At 44.5% G+C, this 22,691-nt stretch overlaps 1 protein-coding gene across 2 annotated transcripts in view; it reads right to left on the bottom strand.

Annotated features, from left to right (window-relative positions):
* Positions 1-22,691, bottom strand: part of FMNL1 (formin like 1) — a 153,526-nt gene that overhangs the window by 82,227 nt on the left and 48,608 nt on the right. Inside the window, exons 1-8 of one of the 2 annotated variants that reach the window (XM_068261862.1) lie at positions 22,280-22,314; positions 18,670-18,753; positions 17,968-18,105; positions 15,689-15,791; positions 11,458-11,534; positions 9,291-9,384; positions 8,752-8,826; positions 3,574-3,684 (exon numbers count right to left, since the gene is read on the bottom strand). In XM_068261862.1, coding sequence (XP_068117963.1) covers positions 3,574-3,684; positions 8,752-8,826; positions 9,291-9,384; positions 11,458-11,534; positions 15,689-15,791; positions 17,968-18,044 — 537 coding nt within the window. In that variant the 5' untranslated portion in view covers positions 18,045-18,105; positions 18,670-18,753; positions 22,280-22,314. Of the gene's footprint in view, positions 1-3,573; positions 3,685-8,751; positions 8,827-9,290; positions 9,385-11,457; positions 11,535-15,688; positions 15,792-17,967; positions 18,106-18,669; positions 18,754-22,279; positions 22,315-22,691 lie in introns of those variants that run through there. The other variant, XM_068261861.1, reaches the window with a different exon arrangement.

The following is a 22,691-nucleotide window of genomic DNA, read 5'->3' as shown; positions in this document are numbered from 1 at the left end:
TGTATGCTTCACTGTCATACGGCACCCGAAGAATGTCTTTGTGCATCAGACTGAATGGCTGCTGCTGGGAGTTCTCCTCCGGGCAAGATTGGGGGGAAATCAATACGTAGATTCAATGCATAGCTCCCAATTGTCCCTCTTTCAGAGGGACAGTCCCTCTTTGGGAGCCAAATCTCTCTGTCTCTCTTTACTCCTCATTTGTCCCTCTTTCAGGACTTTGTCCCTCTTTCTATGTCAATATATATATCTCTCTACTAAAACATGTGTTTGATTGACTCAAAACTTAATTTCCATCCTTTTAATTGATATATTACTAATTGTAAAATGTTAATATGAAGGAAAATGAACCAGGATAGAAAGTACCAGTGTGGTCTGAGTTATAAAACCACATATTTTTCTTATGAAATCTTTATGGTATGCGTGACTAGGGGTGAGATGGGGGTGTGATCAGGGGTGTGGCAGGGGCGTGGCTTAAGTGTCCCTCTTTATCATCTCAAAAAGTTAGGAGGTATGTCAATGTAATGTTTTTCAACATCATTTGATGTATGTTCTGGCCCCCCCAGCAGTCTGAAGTATGTTGACCCAGCCCTTGACTGGAAAAGTTTGGGGACCCCTGCTCCAGGGCCCGATAGCAGCTGCTATGGCTGCTATGGCTATTGCTACGCCCCTGCCCAAAAGTCTGCAGAGAGTGAGCAGAAACATTCTGACACTCACAGGCACCATTAGATTTATTGCAGTTAAAATTTCTTCTGCACTGAGCTACACAATGTTCCAGCATACAAGGTTCCTGCAAGTACTGTATATCAGGCTCTTCCACTATAAGTCCAGAATAAACTGACCATTTGTATCAGGATCTATACTAGAGATGCAGGTGCAGTCTACAGTAGTGTGATACATTCTTCCATATAGCTGGCCTGGAGAGGATTTGCTTTGGGAGTTCTGGTGTCTGAAAAGAGATTGTACTGTGGAAACATTTGACACATTAAACAATGAGTCTGTGAAACCTGAGACTCCCACGTGATCGGTTTGCTGCATTGTGATTAACCATTTACTCAGGACAACAGCCAGTTCACACACATAGCTGAACTACATGGTTTGCAGTCCAGGAACCACAAACTAACTGCCACTCAGCTGCTGCCAAATGGGGTCAAGTACACAACTAACAGTGACAGCAGTTAAAGGGGCACTATGGCGAAAAATTGTAAAATTTAAAATATGTGCAAACATAGACAAATAAGAAGTACGGTTCTTCCAGAGTAAAATGCGCCATAAATTACTTTTCTTCTATGTTGCAGTCACTTACAGTAGGTAGTAGAATTCTGACAGAAGTGACAGGTTTTGGACTAGTCCATCTCTTCAAAGGGGATTATCAGCAAGGCTTTTATTCTTTATAAAGATATTCCCTGAAAAAGATTTAAACAATGATGCTGGCCAGCTTCCCTGCTCACTACAGTTTTTTGGCAGTTGGACAGAGCAACTGCCATTCACTAAGTGCTTTTGAAAATAAATAAATCCCTGAGAACCCCCTATGAAGAAATGGACTAGTCCAAAACCTGTCGCTTCTGTCAGATTTCTACTACCTACTGTAAGTGACAGTAACACAGGAGAAAAGTAATTTATGGCTCATTTTACTCTGAAAAAAACGTAATTGTCTATGTTTGCACATATTTTACATTTTAAAATTTTTCGCCATAGTGCCCCTTTAAAAGACCACTACAGTGAAAAAAGTAAGCAGTTAAAATCTGTGAACTGACAGATTTTGTACTCCATCTCCGCATGGGGGATGTTCAGGGTTTTCTGTGTTTTCAAAAGCATTTCCTGAACAGCAGCTGCTCAGTCTAACTGCCAAAATAGTGTGCAGCAAGTAGGGAGGCTGGGTGGAATCTTACTATTTTGGTTAAACTGAGCAACTGCTGTTCAGGAAATGCTTTGGAAAACAATGAAAATCCAGAGAATCCCCCTCGAGGAGATGGACTAGTCCAAACCCTGTCATATTTCAACGGCTTACCTTTTTCGCTATAGGTGTCCTTTAAGAACTGTTATGTTTAATATGTAGTGGGTGGCTGCCACCTCTATTCAGATATTAGTGATTTGGGTATGATGCCGTTTATGGGCCATACCACAACCACTGTCCCAAAACAGCCTCCAGTCACCCACACATGCCGCACATACAGAGGTACACAGGTGGTGAACCTACTTTTGGGCAGTTGTCCGTGCGATCTAGTCCTTAAGCTGGGTTCACACGGTACAATTTCCATTAGATCGACAGATCCGTCAGATAATTTCTGACCGGTCTCAATCAGTTTTGGGTAGTTATCAATGCAAAATCGATCACATTATCGATTGAGAACAAGCTGGACGTTCACACATGATGCAACTTCTTATCAGTTCACCAATCAATCTGATGGAAAATTGTACCGAGTCTATGAGGCTTTAGTTTTAGTGTACTTGAGTTTTTCACTACAATTAGACATCAGCTCAATTTCAGGTTAAGTGTGAGTTTAAGATGGCCTGAATTCAGAGTCCCTGCCACTGGTGTAGATGACACAAGAATGGATTTCAAATTGAAAGTAGACCGAGAGTAAATGGTTGCCATGGTGATGTGTATATAGTTTTTGCCCCTGCAGCGGAAGTGTCAGATACATCTTCCGCTTCTCTCGGGTTTCAGGAACATCAGCAATTTTTCCGAGAGCCAGACAGGAGAAATACCAACTAACAGCTTGTACAATTAGCTAGCCGATTTGGGGGTTGATTCACTTTGTAGGATGATATCCATGCACTTTGGCCCAATAGGCTGCCTGTCAAGTGACAGGCAGCCTATTGGGCCAATCAAAGTGCGGGGATCTCGTTCTACAAAGTCACTGGACCCGACAGGGTCCAGAGTGGGACAATTGGAGCAGCCGTTCGTTTTAGTGGGAGCGTGAGTAAGTTAGTAGTGCATGCTACATCAGTAGTGTGCCTACTCTGAAAATGTTATTTGCTCTGCCACACTAAGCTGCGCTGCTTGAGCAGTGAAGCTTAGTGAATCAACCCCTACTGATTCGTCTGTGAGCCAGTTGTAGCAATCAAAAAAGCCACATCTGTCTGCCGAGCCATAGGTTCCCTACCCCTGTACTAGTTCATGGAAAATAAAGCTAAATCTGCTGTCTGAGGCTAAGTCCTGAGACTATTATGGCTACAACAAAAACTGTAATGTAATACAGATTCTGCTTCTCTGTGCACTGTCCTCCATGACCCAACTGCCAGTCCTGACACTAGAGGGCGACAACACAGGGCAGGTACCAGCAATGTTGAGTACTGTACATTAGTCTGTTCCTAGCAAAGCTGGCCAAGTAGTACCTCAGTCTAGCTGAGCTACCTTTGCTAGATGAACTGCAGAAATCATCATAGTGCAACCTCTAGTTCATCATGGCTCTTTATAAATTATTGGTGTAGTGGAAAGGAGATAAAAATGGTTTCAGACTAGTCCAGGTATAATAGAAACCAATAGACCCCCTACCTGAGAGCGATTATGTCCTAAAAACAAATAAGGCAGGACGCAAAGGCCGCTCAGTATCAGTTTTAAACACTTACCTCAAGATAACTATCCAGTCCCAAAAGGGAGAATTCATACTGCAGGTAAACTCGGAAGTTCATGTTTTTCACAGAATGGACCACAATATTGATGAACTGCATGCAAGCCACCTGCAGACAGGGGAGATATTGATAGCATTAGAAAATGCACATCAGGAAAGCAATGGCAGTGTCCTAGATACAGGGGTGGAAACAGAAGAAATGAGTGTAAGGAACGTTGACAACCAAAAAACATACAGATAATTGGCTTCCCCCTAAAAAATATCTCTAGACCTTTATGTGATTTTAAAGGGTCGCTATTGCGAAAGATTTTAAAATTGAAAATATATTTGTACATGTAGTTATAAGAAGTACATTTCTCTAAGGCCCGGTTCACATTAGCGTTTTGAGATAAACGGATCCGGTGAGCCGATCCGGTCTCCGCTTCACTGGATCCGGATGGCTCTGTGCACACTGCCAAATGGAAAGTAAAAACGGATCTGATCAACGATCGTTCGGATCAGTTTTCACTCAGTTTGCCGTTAAATACATACCGAATGCTCTTTTGATGCCGGCGGTAGAGGCTGCTCTTCCTCCGCTGTGACTACACAGCTCGTCATGTGACTAGTCACATGACGCGGAACAAGACGGAAGCCTCTACCGCCAGCTTCAAAAGAGCATTAGGTATGGATTTTACCCTCCCTCACCCACCCACCCGGCTGCTGCACCCTCCCGCCGCTCAGGTTTGTGTCTCCACATCCCCCGTGGACTAGTGTGAAGAAATCGTCCGCTTTCCATTGCCCCAATGCTGCAGCATTTTTTGTCCGGTTCCGTTCCGTTGGGCAGAACGATCCGGAAAATCAGAGCCTGCAGCATTTTTTAGTTCCAGGGAACGGAACGTATGGAATGTATCCGTACCAACGAACGCATGTGGATGGATCCATAGGTCAACATTGGATTCTTTCACATCCGTTTCGTTTGTACAGTATACATTCCGGTTACGTTCCGTAAAAAACGCTAATGTGAACCGGGCCTAAGAGTAAAATGCACTATAAATTACTTTTCTTCTATGTTACTATTGCTTACAGTAGCCAGTAAAAGTTTGACAAATTTGACTTTAGGTTTAGGACTAGTCCTTTCCTCATGGGGATTCTCAGTATCTCCTTTATTACTTACAAAAGCACTCCCTGGAAAGAATTTATAGTAAGATGCTGGCCAGTCTCCCTACTTGAATATGTCGACCTCGTGTATAAGTCTACTCCAATATTTGACACTCTTCAGCTGGAATGTTTTATTGACTCAAGTACAAGTCTATCCAGCAAAATGAATGGCTGCATTTGGGGACCTGGAAGAATTAACAGCTGTACTTAGGGCACAGAAGTGGTTGATGACTGCACTGCATACAGTATTGCAGCCATTTACCCCTTCTGACTCTTAAAGGACATCCGAGGTAAAAACAAACTGAGGAAAACAATTGTATCTATCCTGCTCCTCCTCCTCCTAAAAAACATTTTTGATACCCCACAGTTTTATTTTATATTTCATTCTAGTTTTTACGTTTTTACTGTTTCATTGTCTCTGCTCAATTTCACCCTTTTGTTGACATACACAAGAGCTCAGATCTATGAATTATTGACCCTTTTTATCAATTTTCTGCTCTCAGATGCCATTTACTGACAGAAAAGTGTTTTATGGCTGTAATTGCTTATCAGTGAGGGCTATGCTATAGTCTGGCTCAGTCTGACCCAGTCCCAACTCGGGCAGAAACTGTCACTTGCATACCTGATGTTTAACACTTTCAGGCAGAGAAAGAAAAAAAGGAACACAGCCTAGTTATTAGTGTGCTTGGCACTGTACATACCAGTACCAATGTCTATCTCATTAACCTTCCTGGCGGTAAGCCCGAGCTGAGCTCGGGCTATGCCGCGCAGGAAGATATCTCAGCCCCTGGTGGAGCGATTTGCTCCATTCAAAATGCTGTACGCGCAGCTAGCACTTTGCTAGCCGCGCGTACAGCTCGATCGCCGCCGCTCTGCGGCGATCGCCCGTACGCAGCGGCGCAAGAGGGCCCCCCCGCCAGAGCCCTGCGCTGCCCGGACCAATGAGTTCCGGGCAGCGCTATGGGCTGGATCGGAGGTGTCTGACGTCAGGACGTCGGCTGACGTCCATGACGTCATTCCGATCGTCGCCATGGCGACAGGAGAAGCCAAACAGGGGAGCGCGTTATATACGCGTTCCCCTGTTTGCTATTGATGCCGGCGACGATCGCATTAGAGGGACACATGCGCCCTCTAGTGGTGTTTCATGTAGCTACCACTCTGGTAGCTTTACATGAAACACAAAAAAAAAATAATAAAAAAAAACGGATTTTTGCCAATCTGGCAAAAAAAAATAACCGCCAGGAGGGTTAAGCCACATATCACCTTGGTTGTCCTTGAAGTGCAGCAATTAACTCCTTCAGTCCCTCAAGTGCAGCAATTATTTCCTCCCCTTCCTGCAGCCTAGTATCCCCGCCCCCCCTTCCATTTCCCTATTAATTGTTGTGGCCAGGACTTTAATGCTGGGAATACACGTTTCGTTTTTGCCTTCATTTTAGCCTTCGATTCGTTTGGTAAACGAATCGAGTGTTGAAAACGTATGTGAAAATAGTCATAATCTCATTATAGTTTCGATTAATAGACCCCAAAAACGAACAACTAGTGATCGAACATGTTTGATATTATCTCTCTTTATCCATCTAATCGAACCATTGGTAGGCTTGATGGCTGTTCAGATCAATTATATATTCGTTTATGCCGTCCGTCCCTGTACTACGTTTCATTTCTTTGCAACCTTCGATCATTGGAAAAACGAAACCATCAAAATCGGAAAAAAAAACGAAACCGTGGGTGGTGATATTAACCGTACGATCGATTATTTCAGGATCGAAAAGGACAAAAGGCACAATCGAAACGAAGGCTAAAACGAAGGCAAAAACGAAACGTGTATTCCCAGCATTAGACCTGTGCTTTCGTATTTCCTTTATCAAGAAAAGGTCACTTACCACTTGATAAAATGCTGCATGTCACTAATAGAACACACATTACACAGTGTTGCCCGTGACGTGTATAAGTCGACCCCTATACTTTTATTTAGTGAGTCAGACCTACATTTCTAGACTCCTACACAATTATATACTGAAGTTTAGCCTGTCTAATTCCCCCTCATCTGTGACTAATCAATTGTAATTTGATCGCTCGGCTGTGTCAGCTCAGGAACCTCATCTGCCTCTGCAGAGCAGCTAATTTGTAAACACAGGATGTTAACCCTATGTCTGCTCCCAAGAAAGCAGGACGTATACACACTGCAGATTTGTGGCAGGATTTGTATCAGCTGTAACAAAGAAATGTTTTTCTTTAAAGGTTATTATGCTGTTGCTTATCTTTTAGAGCAAAGAGAAAGTTCTGAGTTCAGGTCCACTGTAATGCTTTCCACTGACCCAGAATGAGTTTTCTCATGATGTATTCTGACTCTACAGCTTGTTGCAGGTTAGTGACTCAGATGAGTACTACGGTAATAGCACACCCCATATTTTTCCCCAGTACTGATGTGCTTTGATAATACAGAAAATTCTGATAGGAGTCAGCTTGGTGGGAGTATTATTCATAAGAATGACTTTAGGAGCGTTGGTGACATCAGTGAAGTGTAAGAGCACTGAGTCATGCAGGGACATTACCCTAAAGACTGCAAGAAACAGAGGGCAGCCAAGCATGCAAACATAACCTGAGAACTTTCAGGACAATCAGCTGGCAGACTGAGACTGCTATGAATGCTCGGCTAAGCATTCATGTTTATTCTGAAGCAGAGAGGAGAAGCTGGCAGAAGATTCTATTTACTTATTTCAGGGGGAAAAATGTTTATCTGTAGAGACAGCTGAAAGGATACCCGAAGTGACATGTGACATGATGAGATAGATATGTGTATGTCCAGTGCCTAGCACACAAATAACTATGCTGTGTTCCTTTTTTACTTTCTCGGCCTGAATGAGATAAATATCAGGTAAGTAAGTGGCTTACTCAGTCCTGGCTTACTCAGTCCTAACTCAGACAGGAAGTGACTACAGTGTGACCCTCACTGATGAGAAATTACCCTTTTTAACTCTTTCTTGATCTCAAAAGCAATGTTCTGCTAGGAAAGTGTTTTAGAGTATAAATTTCTTATCAGTAAGGGTCACACTGTAGTCACTTCCTGTCTGAGTCAAGACTAAGTCAGCCACTTACATACCTGATATTTAACTCTTTCAGGCCGCGAAAGTAAAAAAGGAACACAGCATAGACATTTATGTGCTTGGCACTGTACATACCCATGTCTATCTCATCATGTCACATGTCACTTCGGGTATCTTTGAAAGCTGTCCACTGTCTGCTGCACCCAAAGACTCAGAATCATTGTCTGGTCTGGCCAAACATGGCTTATTTTATCAAGTCATCTTGTGTCTGTCTGTACCTTAAAGCAGGAGGATTAGCCATACTATGCCAGGGGAAAAAAAACACATATATAAGTAGATAAATACTTGATCTACTTACATAACACATGTATTGTACTGTCCATGTTTTGATTTCAGTGAATTTCATATAGTAAATGAAGAGAATTCTGTTCCTGGTGGGAGCCGTCTTTTGCCCACAGTTTGAGGCTAAATCCTGATGTCATTTCTGCCTTTAACTTTTTTATCTTTTCTCCTCCAATCGCTGAGTCACCTCAGCCTTGGTTGTAAACACAAGTGAGCAGGGGATCGTGTTGCTGTTGAAATTTGATTTTTATGGTGACAATCCTGCTTTAACCCAGTGTTCCCCAATCCTCAAGGCCCACCAACAGTGCATGTTTTGTGGAAATCCACAGAGGCAGTTAATCAGCTCTGTTGAGACACTAATTACCTCACCTGTGTATGTTTGCAATGCAATGTATGTAAGAATGGAATGTTATGCTGTCTTTGCTTTTGCTGGAAAATTGCACTTAAGAATTTCGTTGTACAATTTCGGTTGTTACAATGACAATAAAGATTTTCTATTCTATTCTATTTGTGGTTTTCTGCAAAACATGTACTGTTGGTGGGCCTTGAGGACAGGGTTGGGGAACACTGTGGCTTAAACCCCAAGCTCTATCTGCATTTATAAATACAGCCTCAATTACAGCGCTACTATTATTATCTCAATTTCTTACCATAAAGTCGATGCTGTAGTCCTCAGTGCGGAAATATTCCATTAGCTTTTCAAATCTGGCACCTTCTCTGCACACCTGAAACATCAGTCACCACACAGACAGTAGTATTAGATTAATAGGATAATAGTAAATAAATTACCTTCTATGTAATGAGCAAATAATAAGGGTTTTAAATATGTAGGTTGTTTTTGACACATTCATGCAAAAACGGAGGCGGCAAATTGGAGAGCAGGGTGAAGATGAAAATGGCTCACTTTGCTCCTGCAAATGTCCCGGCAGCGTTAGTTACTATTCCACCTCCAGGTCGCCACTGACACTGTGGTAAGACGTAGTTCAGCTGCTAGCTATTGCTGGCGGCCGAATTACAGTGTTTTTAAACTAATTTGGACGCTGTCTTTTGATGGTGACCAAATTACTGTCTGGGAGCCGGTATAGCCGTAATTCACATTCCCTGCGCCGTTCTGCGCTGTTTCGTTTTTGAAAATATCTCAAATATTGTTGTCAGGCATTGCATTTATTATCATGTCTTTTGTCTTTACCTCCAGGAAGTAATTGAAAGCTGAAAGAATTAACTCATGTCCTCCCCGAACCAGGCAGACAGCTGCGAGGAGCTCCAGGACCAGGGCCTTCGTGCTGAGGGAAGAAACAAATGGTAGCAAGGGAGGTGAGTAACGAAGGAACAGAGGGCCAGATTTATCAAGAGTGTCTGAGACAAAATATTGGTAGGTTTTTAGAAATCCATGCAGAAATGTCTCAGACAGCCTAAGAAATCACTAAATAGTGCAGATTCCTTCTAAAACTGTTGTAAAATAGGAGGAGCTAAGAGGAGTCTCTCAGACAGTGCAGTGTGTGAGGGGAATTGCTGTTGCTGAGGTAACCAACACACCTGCTGTATTGATAGCAGCAGGCTCTGAGGAGGAATTCAGCAGGGGGGAGGAGCACATCACAAATCATATCTAGCCTGCACTCTGCAATCATGCCTAGCCTGCACTCTGCAATCATTTCTAGCCTGCAATTCTACATCTGTAGAACTGCTATCAAGCACTTCTTAATCTGCAGCAGTTTAGGGATGGATTAGCACTTTTCTTAGCTGTAGTGCAGCTCTAGAAATCCACTCTAAATTGCTACTATTACCTAGGATTTAAGAAGGTTCATATTATCATGCAGAACTGTTCTTGCTGCTGGTTAGAACAGATTAAGAAGAAAAAACTGTCGGTAATGCTTTGATAAATCTTCCCCATTGAACCTCAGCAAAGAACACAGACAATGAAGATAGACACTGCCCTTGTGTTTTTTCTGCTTTGAAGATTTTACATTATTCTCAAGGTATATCCTTACCCTGATATGAAAAGCTGTAAGATGTAAGATTTAAAATCAAAATATCTGTTACACAGCATGAACTGTAGTTTAAAGTGCCATTTGCATTGTATGACCATTGCAGGTCACGTCCTCCCAAGACCTCCATGTCATTGCGGTTAGGGATGTGCAACTCCAGCTATGCTGACATCCTTGGTGGGCAATGTCATTCGCTGGTTATTCAGCTTTCCTTCTCTGGAGCTGGATGGGGATCCAGTAGAAAGCAGTCCACAAGGCTTATGTGAGGTATATGGAATTGTGAGGTGTAGTTTTATTTGCAGGACCTGAATCTCGGCCAATCCAGCTAAGCTATTCAGTTTTTGTATTGCCATTGTCATTGTAACTGTGCAGGGATGCCCAACTCCAGTCCTCAAGGGCCACATCCATGCCAGTGTTTAAAATGGAATGAGTCATGCACAAATGTGTTCTACTTGATAAGCCACACCTTTCCTGATTCAGTGGCATGAATTAATTTGAGCTGTGCCAAAAATGTGTGAGGACCTCGGCCCTTGTGGACTGGAGTTGACCATCCCTGTTGTAAGGTGTTGACTTGTAGAATCGCTTGAGGTCACTAACAGTTGTGTTTTAAGCCTAACAGTGTGAGCCAAGCTGGAGGGAGGCACAGTAATTACACAAATTTGTGAGGTACTTTAACCACTTAAGTACCAGCGGTCTCTTCCCCCTTAAAGACCAGGGACCGATGGTACCAGAAACAGCGGAACACCGACAAATAACAGCGAATCGCCACACATACCACCGCAATCGCCGTCACTGCAGCACGTCGGGAATCTGGGCCACCCACTCTGACGTCTCTATGTCGGCAGAGTCCCTGTGAGCCAGTCAGGAGCCGCTTTCATTGGCTGCTGACCCTTTCTATCAATGTAAGGCAATGGGAGTGGCTTACGTTGATAGACCGGGTCAAGAGCCAATGAAATCTGCTCCTGACCCACTCACAGGGCTCTGCCGTTCTAGAGAAAACAGCGGCGAGATCGTCGGGAGTGACGGAAGCGTCGAGAAGGTGCAGCGTCGGTTGATTGAAATCTACACCCTGCCAGCCACGTAGCCACCAAAACAGGGCGTAGATTTCAATTATTGTGGTTCTAAAGTAGTTAAGGAAAGTTAAGGAAAGTCAGTGCCAAACGTGGATCTTCCGGCAATAAAGAATTAACCTCCTGCTTCACAGTATTGGTATTTTTTTGCTGGGGGTACTTAACAGTGAGAAGCAGAGGCTGAAGATAACAGAAAAAAAGAAGTAGAAGGAAAAGAAATAACCAAGGCAAGCGGAAAAAATGGCCTAATAATGGCAGATGCCTGTCCTTTACCTTGGTATACATCACTGGCAATACTCACCGAGCGTTCTTGTTTGTGAGGCTGAGGGTAATCTGATTGACGCAGGAGTGATGGGACATCACCATACTAAACCCTGACTGTAGAGAATTGGAGAAAACACTGGTTAATATAACATATCCTGGTATGCATAGATGAGTAATACAATACAATACAATAACATTTCTATAGCACTTTTCTCCCATAAGACTCAAAGCGCTTAGGCTCTCTCGGATTCAGTAGTTGGTAGTAGGATGAAGTATTCACATAACAAAAGTTATATTTCTGAAAATGCCAAACTGAACAGGTGGGTTTTTAGTCTGGATTTAAACACGTCCAGAGATGGAGCTGTCCTGATCTGCTGAGGTAAGGAGTTCCAAAATGTAGTAGCAGCATGACAGAAGGCTCTGGGACCAAAAGCTTCCAAGTGGACTCTGGGTATGACTAGATTATTAGAACCTGTGGATCTGAGATTGCAGGGATTGCTACGCAGCTGTAACATTTCTTTCATGTATCCAGGGGCCCAGATTATGCAGTTATTTAAAGAGAACCCGAGATCTTTTCTAAGAATGATATCCGCACACAGAGGCTGGGTCTGCCTATACATCCCAGCCTCTAGTGCTATGTAGTGTCCCCCCAGGCCCCCCCTGCGCTCTGCTATGCCCCCATAAATTACAGCCGCGCTGTCGACATGCAGAGGGCTGTGTTTACCTGTGTAGTGTCACTCTCGCCGCTCCCCCCGCTTCCTGCATAGCTCCGGTCCCCGCCCGCGTCCCTTCCCTCCAATCAGCGGGGAGGGAAGGGACGCTGGCAGGGACCGGAGCTATGCAGGAAGCGGGGGGAGCGGCGAGAGTGACACTACACAGGTAAACACAGCCCTCTGCATGTCGACAGCGCGGCTGTAATTTATGGGGGCATAGCAGAGCGCAGGGGGGGGGGCTGGGGGGACACTACATAGCAACAAAGGCTGGGATGTATAGGCAGACCCAGCCTCTGTGTGCAGATATCATTCTTAGAAACCACCTCAGGTTCTCTTTAAATGTCAGTAGGCTGATCTTGAATAGGACCCTCCATTTTATAGGTAGCCAGTGAAGGGAGTGCAGGACTGGCGTTATGTGGCAGTGACCGGGTTGGTTGGTTAGCAATCTGGCAGCAGTTGTCAAAAAGCTAACCAGTTGTGTTTATTAACATCTAGGCTGCTGATGATGATAGTTCCCAACAGGTGGACCTCTGTGCCTGTCCTAAATATTATTGAAAATTAATTGTTCACTTGCCTTGCCTCCCAGGGACTTTCTCAGCCAGATACCCCATTTAGTGTTTTTGTCGGTCCCTACAACACAGTTGCAGAGAGATGCAAGGAAATTATGAAAAAAAATGAATAGGGAATTCACTAAGCATTAACCTTCATAAGAGCCCCAGTAGGTGGGTGAAACTTGAAAATCTTAAAGCAACCTAAAATAAAGCCCCATCTATACGTTACAATTCCACGTGCGATCGATCTTATTCGATTAGATCGATTACATCCAACATGTCCGATCGGGACTCAATCGATAGAGTGGTCGTTTTTGCATTGATAACTAACCAAATTCGAGCACACTATCGATCGAGTCCCGATCGGACATGGCGGATTTAATCGATCCAATCGAATTTGATCGATCGCACGTGGAATTGTAACATGTAGATTGGGCTTAAGAGGGATATGGAGGCTACCATATGTATTTCCTTTTAAACAATACCAGTTGGCTGGCAGTCCTGCTGATCTTTCTGGTCAGTACTATTTGAATCACGCACCTGGACCAACATGCAGCTAATCTTACTTGGTCAGGGTCTATGGCTAAAAGAATTAGAGGCAGAGGATCAGCAGAATAGCAAGGCAGCTGGCATTGTTTAAAATGAAGTAAATACTGTATGTCAGCCTCCATATCCCTCCCACTTTAGGTTCCCTTTAATGCTGCGATAGACAAGAAGGTATGACTTTGCTGTGCTCAGTGGGAGGACATATAAAAATGAATGCTTGGCACAGCGAAGGATTTTATGATTTTGTCTAAAGAAGCAGAATGGCATGGCCTGGACTCACAAGTTGGCTAGAGCCCTGCTTTCCAGCAGAGATTGAATTGATTGACAAGCGGAGCTATAACAGAGATCTTGACAATATGTCTGACCTATTGCTACTACCCTTTGAGTAATCAGATGGTGGCTACAATCTTCTTCTACAACAAACATAAGATCATCTCCTACAGTGATGGTAATATCTAGGAGAACTCATGGAGAAGCATGTGATTTGTTTGATCAGCTGATAGATTTGCAAAGCTCTGATTTGCTGTGATAACATCCAGGGCCGGCCCTAGGTTTCACAGCGCCCTGAGCGAAACCTGATTTTGGTGCCTCCCCTTTCATCCTCTTCACACGCGCACAGGGTCGGACTGGGATACTGGGGGCTCACCAAAGAAATTTCAACCTGGGCCCTCACATCCCATGATTGCAGTGAAAAAAGGGCATGACCATGCACCGGAAGGTGGGCGTGGTCATGATGTATTATGGACAGGGCCAAATGTACATGATCTTAGCAGCATTGTAATTCAGAGACACTGCTGCCCAGCAAAACTTTGCATAGAGTCCCCTCCTTCAATATAAAGTAATGTCCTACTTTGCAGAGGTTGCGACTGCATCGGGGCCCTTGGGCCAAAGGGGCCCCGAAGAGCCCTCCCTAAACTACAGTATTACCTCTCTATTGGTCCTGTGCTCATAATAATAACTTCTATAGATACTTTGAACAGTGGTAATCATTAACAAGCTATTTCCAATCCCCTTCTTGTACCTCTGACACTGTAGTTGCCATTGGCAGGTTTTGGTGCGTCTTATCAATTGTTATGTATAGAGTGCTTGTGGGGCCCCATTGTAAAATTTGCATCAAGGCCTACAGCTCCTTAGCTACGCAACTGCTCTAAACATGAGTGATTACAGCACTGAGAAGAGAATTTTTGTGCTGCAGGCAGCAATTGGAGCTCTGTCAGACAAGGAGGGGGGGGGCCCACCAGAGACCTGGAGGCGAGGCCCACCGAGGAAAAAACTGTACTACTGTGGCCCAGTCCGACCCTGCACGCGCACACACACAGGCCCATATGCAAGTCACCTTTTCTCCTGAGTTACCTCCTAGGACAGTGGTTCCCAACCTTTTGAAGTCATGACACATCACACCATTTGCTCAGATCTCTGTGACACATCACATATGTATAATAGAAAAATACTAATAACCACAAAATGGATGGAAAGAGTGAATTATCCTGAATGCATTTAAAAAATGAAGGCTACAAACTTTCAGGAATATTAATAAAAACAATCAGTGGGACAGTTATAATGGCAGTATTTGTATAGCGCCTTTCTCCTGTCGGACTCAAAGCGCTTGCGAGGCAGCCACTAGAGCGCACTCAGTAGGCAGTAGCAGTGTTAGGGAGTCTTGCCCAATGAACTCCTTACTGAATTACTGGCTTACTGAACAGGCAGAGCCAAGATTCGAACCCTGGTCTCCCGTGTCAGAGGCAGAGCCCTTAACCAGTACACCATCCAGCCACCGCAGTTAGGCTCCCCCCCAATATAGGTAGCCAAGCTTAGGTGCTCCCAGAATAGGAAGTTGGGTGTAGGTCTCCCCCCCATAGGTGCCTCCAGTATAGGTAGCCAGGAGTAGGTGCCCCCTTGGAAGCCAGCGCCCTGAGCGACCGCTCGGGTCGCTCAGGTCAAAGGCCAGCTATGATAACATCCTGCTTTAGCACATGATCATGACTAGCTATAATCAGAGACTTATATACTCAGTATATACATCTATTACCTGCCCAAACTGATCACCAGGAATGATCAATGAGGTGCAAATATTTGTAGCTTGAAAATGAACCAATCAATTTAAACCTGCGTGGGACATGATTGGTTCATTTTCAAGCTGCATATATTTGCATAACAATTGACATAATCCTGCATGAACTCGGAAATATTTGATCATCCCTAATCATTAATCATCCCTATTGATCACATGCTTCTCTATGAGTTCTCCCAGACATGACCATCACTTATCTCCTAATCTGGTAGAAATGGCTGGTTCAGGTGAATCACCTCAAATCTATGGGTACCTGCTGCACTTGGAGAGATAATACCAGTGGATGTTAAAAACCTGCTGTCAGTCAACTAGAAATATATAAAAGCCCATAATAGGTTAACCAATAAATGGTATCCATTCCAAAGATAATATATTCCTGGCACATACCTGGTAGTTCATAATTGCCCGCAAGCACATGATGCACACATGTACATCATCCTTCATGTTAGCATGTTTTGAGTTCCTCATGGTACCACGGTTGTTAAAGTATCTGTGAAGGCACAAAAGAAATCTGCTTGTTGCATGTTTCTGAATGACCAGCAATGCAGAAAGATCAGGGACGGTTCTCTCATGAAGCAAGGTGAAACATTTGCATCAGGTGCAGAGATTACAGGGACAGCATGTTTGTACTGTGCTACAGCATGCAGTCAGAGTAGGAGGAGAAGTGAGAGGAGAGTGAGAAAATAGGTCATTATTGGGGAACAGCAGCTTGTTGTGCTGTGTGAGAAGTCTGACAGTGAGTGAGGAGGGGGAGGGAGGAGAGCAGCATTGGGGAAAAGCAGCTTGTTGTGCTGTGTGACAAGACTGACAGTGAGTGAGGAGAGGGAGGAAGGAGAGCAGCAGTGTTTCATTTGAATTGCACAGCAGAAGGGAGGAGGTGGCACTGCTATCCTGAATGAGGAGGAATGGAGTGGCTGAGGGTGAGCAGTTTGTTTGTCACAGACTCACAGCCAACCAGTGTGCTATTGTGTTGAGCTGCAGCATGTCATGTGAGAACATTAAATGAAGCAGAGTAAACTGTTGGGTGCTGTCAGGTCATTCCAAATGGAGGGGGGAGGGGGATCCTCACAAGTTTGCCTCAGGCAGCAAAACGTCTAGAACTGGCCCTGAGAAAGTTTGTATGTAAAACACCTCTTTGGTGTAGTTGTTTGAAGGACACATATAATAGAATGAAAGACTATACAAAAAATGCTGATGTGAAGTGATGTATATGGCAATAAACCATGCTTTCATTTTTTACCAGTATAAAGTGGTTAGAAATATGGAAACTAGACTGCTGATTTTGTTGATGGGGACTGACGGCTTCTGTTAAAATTGGCTTTTTATCTGTTAAAAGCTTAAAGATGACCCAAATTAAACATACAAGATTTCAGAAATAAAATCTATTTTCTAACTTATAATAAAGCCGTTTTTCAGCTGCATGATGACAAATATAAACTATTTTACAGTTACTGGAGGAACCCCTCTCTTCCTTTCATATTGCCGGGACAGAATCCGGCAGACTGGTGGAGGAGATAAAAAACAAAACACAGGCTGCTACTGATGATGTCACAGGGGAGGTGATCTCAGCTTGTGTGAGATTTCACATAGACGACGCCCCTGTGAGGGAGGGAAGCTGATGACAAAAACACCCATGATCTAAAACCTCCTACTAAGCTCAGAAGTAATGGCTGCCACCTGTATAACCCTAGTTATGAAAAGAGAAGGGTGAAAAGCATGCACTGAAATGCTCATAGGCTTGTGCAACTAAATATTAGTGCAACTAAATATTCTGAATTAAAAAAATGTTTGGTTTGGGTCCACTTTAAGTAGTTATTGTGGATGGAAATTGTTGAAGGAGTGTAGGGAAGGACAAACATGTGGCTAATAATAGAAAATCCATTCATGTCATTGAGAAGAATTCTTTATATCAACGACAGATCGTTTTTGTGACAGAAAACCAACTAGAGTAGCCCGAGCAGGGGTGTAACTACAAACCATGGGTCTCCCCTACAAAATTGTGATGAGGCCCCCAAGGCTCTGATGACCTGGTAGTGTTCTTTAGATGAATTAGCTAAAAGGGCAGTTATTATTATTATTAATATTGATTTATACAGCACCAACATATTCCAGGGCACTCTACTTAGAAGCCAAGTGATGTGCTTATGCAGGGGTGGTCATAAAAGTAAAATCTGAAAGAGGCGCTTATCGTGACCTTAAGACTGCACTGTGTGTACTCCTTTCTGTTATTGCCTGAAGAAGCGGGAATATACCTGCGAAGCGCTTTGCATTGTATATTGGAGTATATAAATAAACTTGTTTGTACAAAAATCGACAGCATCATGTCTGCTTCGGGGAGATGAGTCCACCACCACCTCTTCAGGAATTTTAAAGCTTTTAGATATATTTTATTCTTTTGGCGCCTCTGTTCTCCTTACAATATCAGCGTCCACCCCTGGGTGGAGGGGTCGAATCCCCCTTTTTTCTTCTCCTGTACAGAGAGCGACATCTTAATCCTGAGTGAGGACAAGTCTAATCTCCTCACCTGCCTATACAGTGGTTACCTATACGGTAACCCTGACTTGTGAGTATATCATTCATATACTTTTTCATTCACCCAATTCTCTACTTACTACACTATATTGGGCTCTCGCTGTTCCTTCTTTTTCCATAAAAGTAAAATGTACCTGGTAGTTAGGTTTCGGACACGTGAAGGCACATTAGATGGAGAGGATGTTGTGCTGCTTTTGTTAATATCTTCCATTGACCTTTGTAAAGATTTGGTTTTCTCAGGTGTTCCATTGTCAGAACTCTCCGACTCAAATCTAGAAGAAAGCGAGAAGGCCAAGAGAGTGAGACATAGGGTCAATTCATTCAACACAATGGCCTCAATTCACTAAGCTTTACCAAACACTTTATCAAACGTTTGATAATTTACCTCATTGTTAAAATCTAATTTTGAATTCAGTAAGGAGTTTTAATGTATTGAACGTTTTATCAATAAAACATTTGATAAATATATAACACCTTAGTGAACTCAAAATAAGATTTTACCCAGGCCATGAGGTAAATTATCAAATGTTTGATAAAGTGTTTGATAAAGCTTAGTGAATTGAGGCCAATGTCAAGAAAAGGCTTACTTTCTTCAAACTCCCTTCTATCTAAAAGGTAATATGAAGTTACAGACGTGAAAGTTCCGCTTGGCCTCAAATAGACCGTGATAGATGAAAGCACAAGGAAGTGATACAAGACACGGATAAATTGGGGAAATGAAAAGAGGAGTTATTTCAGATGACTGAATTGACACTCATTCAAAGATGCCTTATACAGTATAACTGCTAGAAATTTCATAATATATTTATTTCGACACGATGAATGAGCGGACTTACGGGAAGGGGCACTGAGCGAAGGTCAGGTACTCCACTAGAGCTTCAAGACCACCAACCTCTGGACTCAGGAACTCCTCCACCCACCTGTAACAAAAACAGAGTTTTACAATTTCACGTTGCATTAATCATCATACTGTATTCAGTAAGGAGTCATGAGCAAGACTCTGCAATGCTCCAGGATGGCCTACTGAGCACCCTTAGTGGTTACAGATTTGAAGCACTTTCAGCCCAGCAGGAGGAAAGCTCTATTCAAGTGTTAGGCATGAGCTCCAACTGAAATAGCATCAGTATTTATAATGGCCACTGCCTGCTTGTAATGGCTTCTTCATGTAGCCTGTCCTGACTGTCAGCCTTAGTACAGTGCAGTATGGCTGCTCTACTCTGAACTGATAGAATAGGACAATGCAGTTGGGCAGAGACAGTCAAGGTGGCCATACATCTGCCGATTTTGCGGCCGGTCAACCATACGATTCGATTATTATCGAAGCGGATGAAAATCAGTGCCACAATAAGCATGCCTGATCAACGATTCAGCCGATTTCTGGCAGAAATTGGTCAAATATGCCAATTGGACATGCTGTAAAGGGACATTCACAATGGCGCATCAGATGAACAGTGTGGCGGAATCCATTGGAATAACACAAAGCATGCTGTGCATTGCTGGATGACATGCATGCTTCCAGTTGCAGTACTTATGTACTATACAGTGGCTTGCAAAAGTATTCGGCCCCCTTGAAGTTTTCCACATTTTGTCATATTACTGCCACAAACATGAATCAATGTTATTGGAATTCCACATGAAAGACCAACACAAAGTGGTGTACACATGAGAAGTGGAACGAAAATCATACAGGATTCCAAACATTTTTTACAAATAAATAACTGCAAAGTGGTGTGTGCATAATTATTTGGCCCCCTTTGATCTGAGTGCAGTCAGTTGCCTATAGACATTGCCTGATGAGTGCTAATGACTAAATAGAGTGCACATGTGTGTAATCTAATGTCAATACAAATACAGCTGCTGTGTGAGGGCCTCAGAGGTTGTCTAAGAGAATATTTGAAGCAACAACAACGTGAAGTCCAAAGAACACACAAGACATGTCAGGGATCAAGTTATTGAGAAATTTAAAGCAGGCTTAGGCTGCAAAAAGATTTCCGAAGCCTTGAACATCCCAAGGAGCACTGTTCAAGCGATCATTCAGAAATGGAAGGAATATGGCACAACTGTAAACCTACCAAGACAAGGCTGACCACCTAAACTCACAGGCTGAACAAGGAGAGCGCTGATCAGAAATGCAGTCAAGAGGCCCATGGTGACTCTGGACAAGCTGCAGAGATCTGCAGCTCAGGTGGGGGAATCTGTGCATAGGACAACTATTAGTCATGCACTGTACAAAGTTGGCCTTTATGGAAGAGTGGCAAGAAGAAAGGCATTGTTAACAGAAAGCATAAGAAGTCCCGTTTGCAGTTTGCCACAAGCAGCGTGTGTACAGAGCATGGAGCAGCGGTGTGTGTACAGAGCATGGAGCAGCAGCGTGTGTACAAAGCATGGAGCAGCAGCGTGTGTACAGAGCATGGAGAAGCAGCGTGTGTACAGAGCATGGAGCAGCAGCGTGTGTACAGAGCATGGAGCAGCAGCGTGTGTACAGAGCATGGAGCAGCAGCGTGTGTACAGAGCATGGAGCAGCAGCGTGTGTACAGAGCATGGAGCAGCAGCGTGTGTACAGAGCATGGAGCAGCAGCGTGTGTACAGAGCATGGAGCAGCAGCGTGTGTACAGAGCATGGAGCAGCAGCGTGTGTACAGAGCATGGAGCAGCAGCTTGTATACTAAGCATGGAGCAGCAGTGTATGTACAGAGCGTGCAGGAGCAGTGTGTATACAGAGCATGGAGCAGCGGTGTGTGTACAGAGCATGGAGCAGCGGCGTGTGTACAGAGCATGGAGCAGCGGCGTGTGTACAGAGCATGGAGCAGCGGTGTGTATACAGAGCATGGAGCAGCGGCGTGTGTACAGAGCAGGGAGCCGCGGCGTGTGTACAGAGCAGGGAGCCGCAGCGTGTGTACAGAGCAGGGAGCCGCAGCGTGTGTACAGAGCAGGGAGCAGCAGCGTGTGTACAGAGCAGGGAGCAGCAGCATGTGTACAGAGCAGGGAGCAGCAGCGTGTGTACAGAGCAGGGAGCAGCAGCGTGTGTACAGAGCAGGGAGCAGCAGCGTGTGTACAGAGCAGGGAGCAGCAGCGTGTGTACAGAGCAGGGAGCAGCAGCGTTGTGTACAGAGCAGGGAGCAGCAGCGTGTGTACAGAGCATGGAGCAGCGGCGTGTGTACAGAGCATGGAGCAGCGGTGTGTGTACAGAGCATGAAGCAGCGGCGTGTGTACAGAGCATGGAGCAGCGGTGTGTGTACAGAGCATGGAGCAGCGGTGTGTGTACAGAGCATGGAGCAGCGGTGTGTGTACAGAGCATGAAGCAGCAGCGTGTGTACAGAGCATGGAGCAGCGATGTGTGTACAGAGCATGGAGCAGCGGTGTGTGTACAGAGCATAGAGCAGCGGTGTGTGTACAGAGCATGGAGCAGCAGCGTGTGTACAGAGCATGGAGCAGCGGTGTGTATACAGAGCATGAAGTAGCAGCGTGTGTACAGAGCAGGGAGCAGCGGTGTGTGTACAGAGCATGGAGCAGCAGCGTGTGTACAGAGCATGGAGCAGCGGTGTGTGTACAGAGCATGGAGCAGCAGCGTGTGTACAGAGCATGGAGCAGCGGTGTGTGTACAGAGCATGGAGCAGCAGCGTGTGTACAGAGCATGGAGCAGCAGTGTGTGTACAGAGCATGGAGCAGCGGTGTGTGTACAGAGCATGGAGCAGCAGCGTGTGTACAGAGCATGGAGCAGCGGTGTGTGTACAGAGCATGGAGCAGCAGCGTGTGTACAGAGCATGGAGCAGCAGTGTGTGTACAGAGCATGGAGCAGCGGTGTGTGTACAGAGCATGGAGCAGCTCTGGGGAACTTAGAGAACAGAGCCAGGTATGAGCACAGCCCTATGCCCTGCTGTGTGAATGCTTCACTTTCCCCTTCATTAGCGATGTCGGCTGTCATTATCTGTATCCAAACTGCTCCTGATCAATCCCGTTGTCGGTTGGTCGGACGGGAAATTGTACCCAGTGTGATGTCCTACCATATTATTATACTGTATTGTGTGTGACTGTGGGAGACTTTTCAGGAATTCCCCCCTTGAAAATTCTGTTCAACCGGGTCATACCCACTTGTCCCCTCTATCTCACTGTTTTTTGATATACACTTGAAAATTCTGGGTTTGCCCCTGCTGTTTCCATTCACCTACTGGGGCCTTACATGGATAGGCACTGCTTTAACTCCTGGCTCCAGTACTGCAATATTATATAGAAGCTATGTATAGTTTATCCATACTCGGCCATACCCACACCTGCTTTTTCCCATTATCGGTTAACTCAGTCTTTGTGTACGCCCTTTTCCAAATCACACTCCTTTACCACCCACCAGGCATACATGTGATAAAGACAGCCCTTTGAAAAGGGTGGAGGAAATAGCCGGAAGCAATATATCGGTAAATTTATGTACTACAATATTGGTAATATTTACCAGGGGTGTTGCTAGGATCCTAAGAGATCTGGGGGACTTTTGGGCATTCCAAACGGAAAATGGGTGTGGCCACGCACCAGAATGTGGGTGTGGTCATAGGTGGAGCTAAATTTACATGAAATTAACAGCGGATTAAGTAGGCCTGCCCAGCAAAATGTTGGATGAAACCCCCCTCTCCATTAATACAAGGCGCCTAACCTTAACCTCCCCCTTTCTCTGTCTGTCTGCCCTATTGTACCGATATTCTCATAATCATCTTAGACAAATTCAACGTCCCTGTTGACACTAACAACATGGCTGTCACTAAATTTCTCACTCACCTCTTGCTTTGGTCTCTCACATGGGTGTAACTAGAAATCACTGGGCCCCCCTGCAAAACTTTAGATGGGGCCCCCATCCCCTGCACACTGAA

This window comes from Hyperolius riggenbachi, chromosome 12, assembly GCF_040937935.1.
Source record: "Hyperolius riggenbachi isolate aHypRig1 chromosome 12, aHypRig1.pri, whole genome shotgun sequence".
Taxonomy (NCBI): Eukaryota; Metazoa; Chordata; class Amphibia; order Anura; family Hyperoliidae; genus Hyperolius; species Hyperolius riggenbachi.
This window is presented reverse-complemented; position numbering and strand designations above follow the sequence as displayed.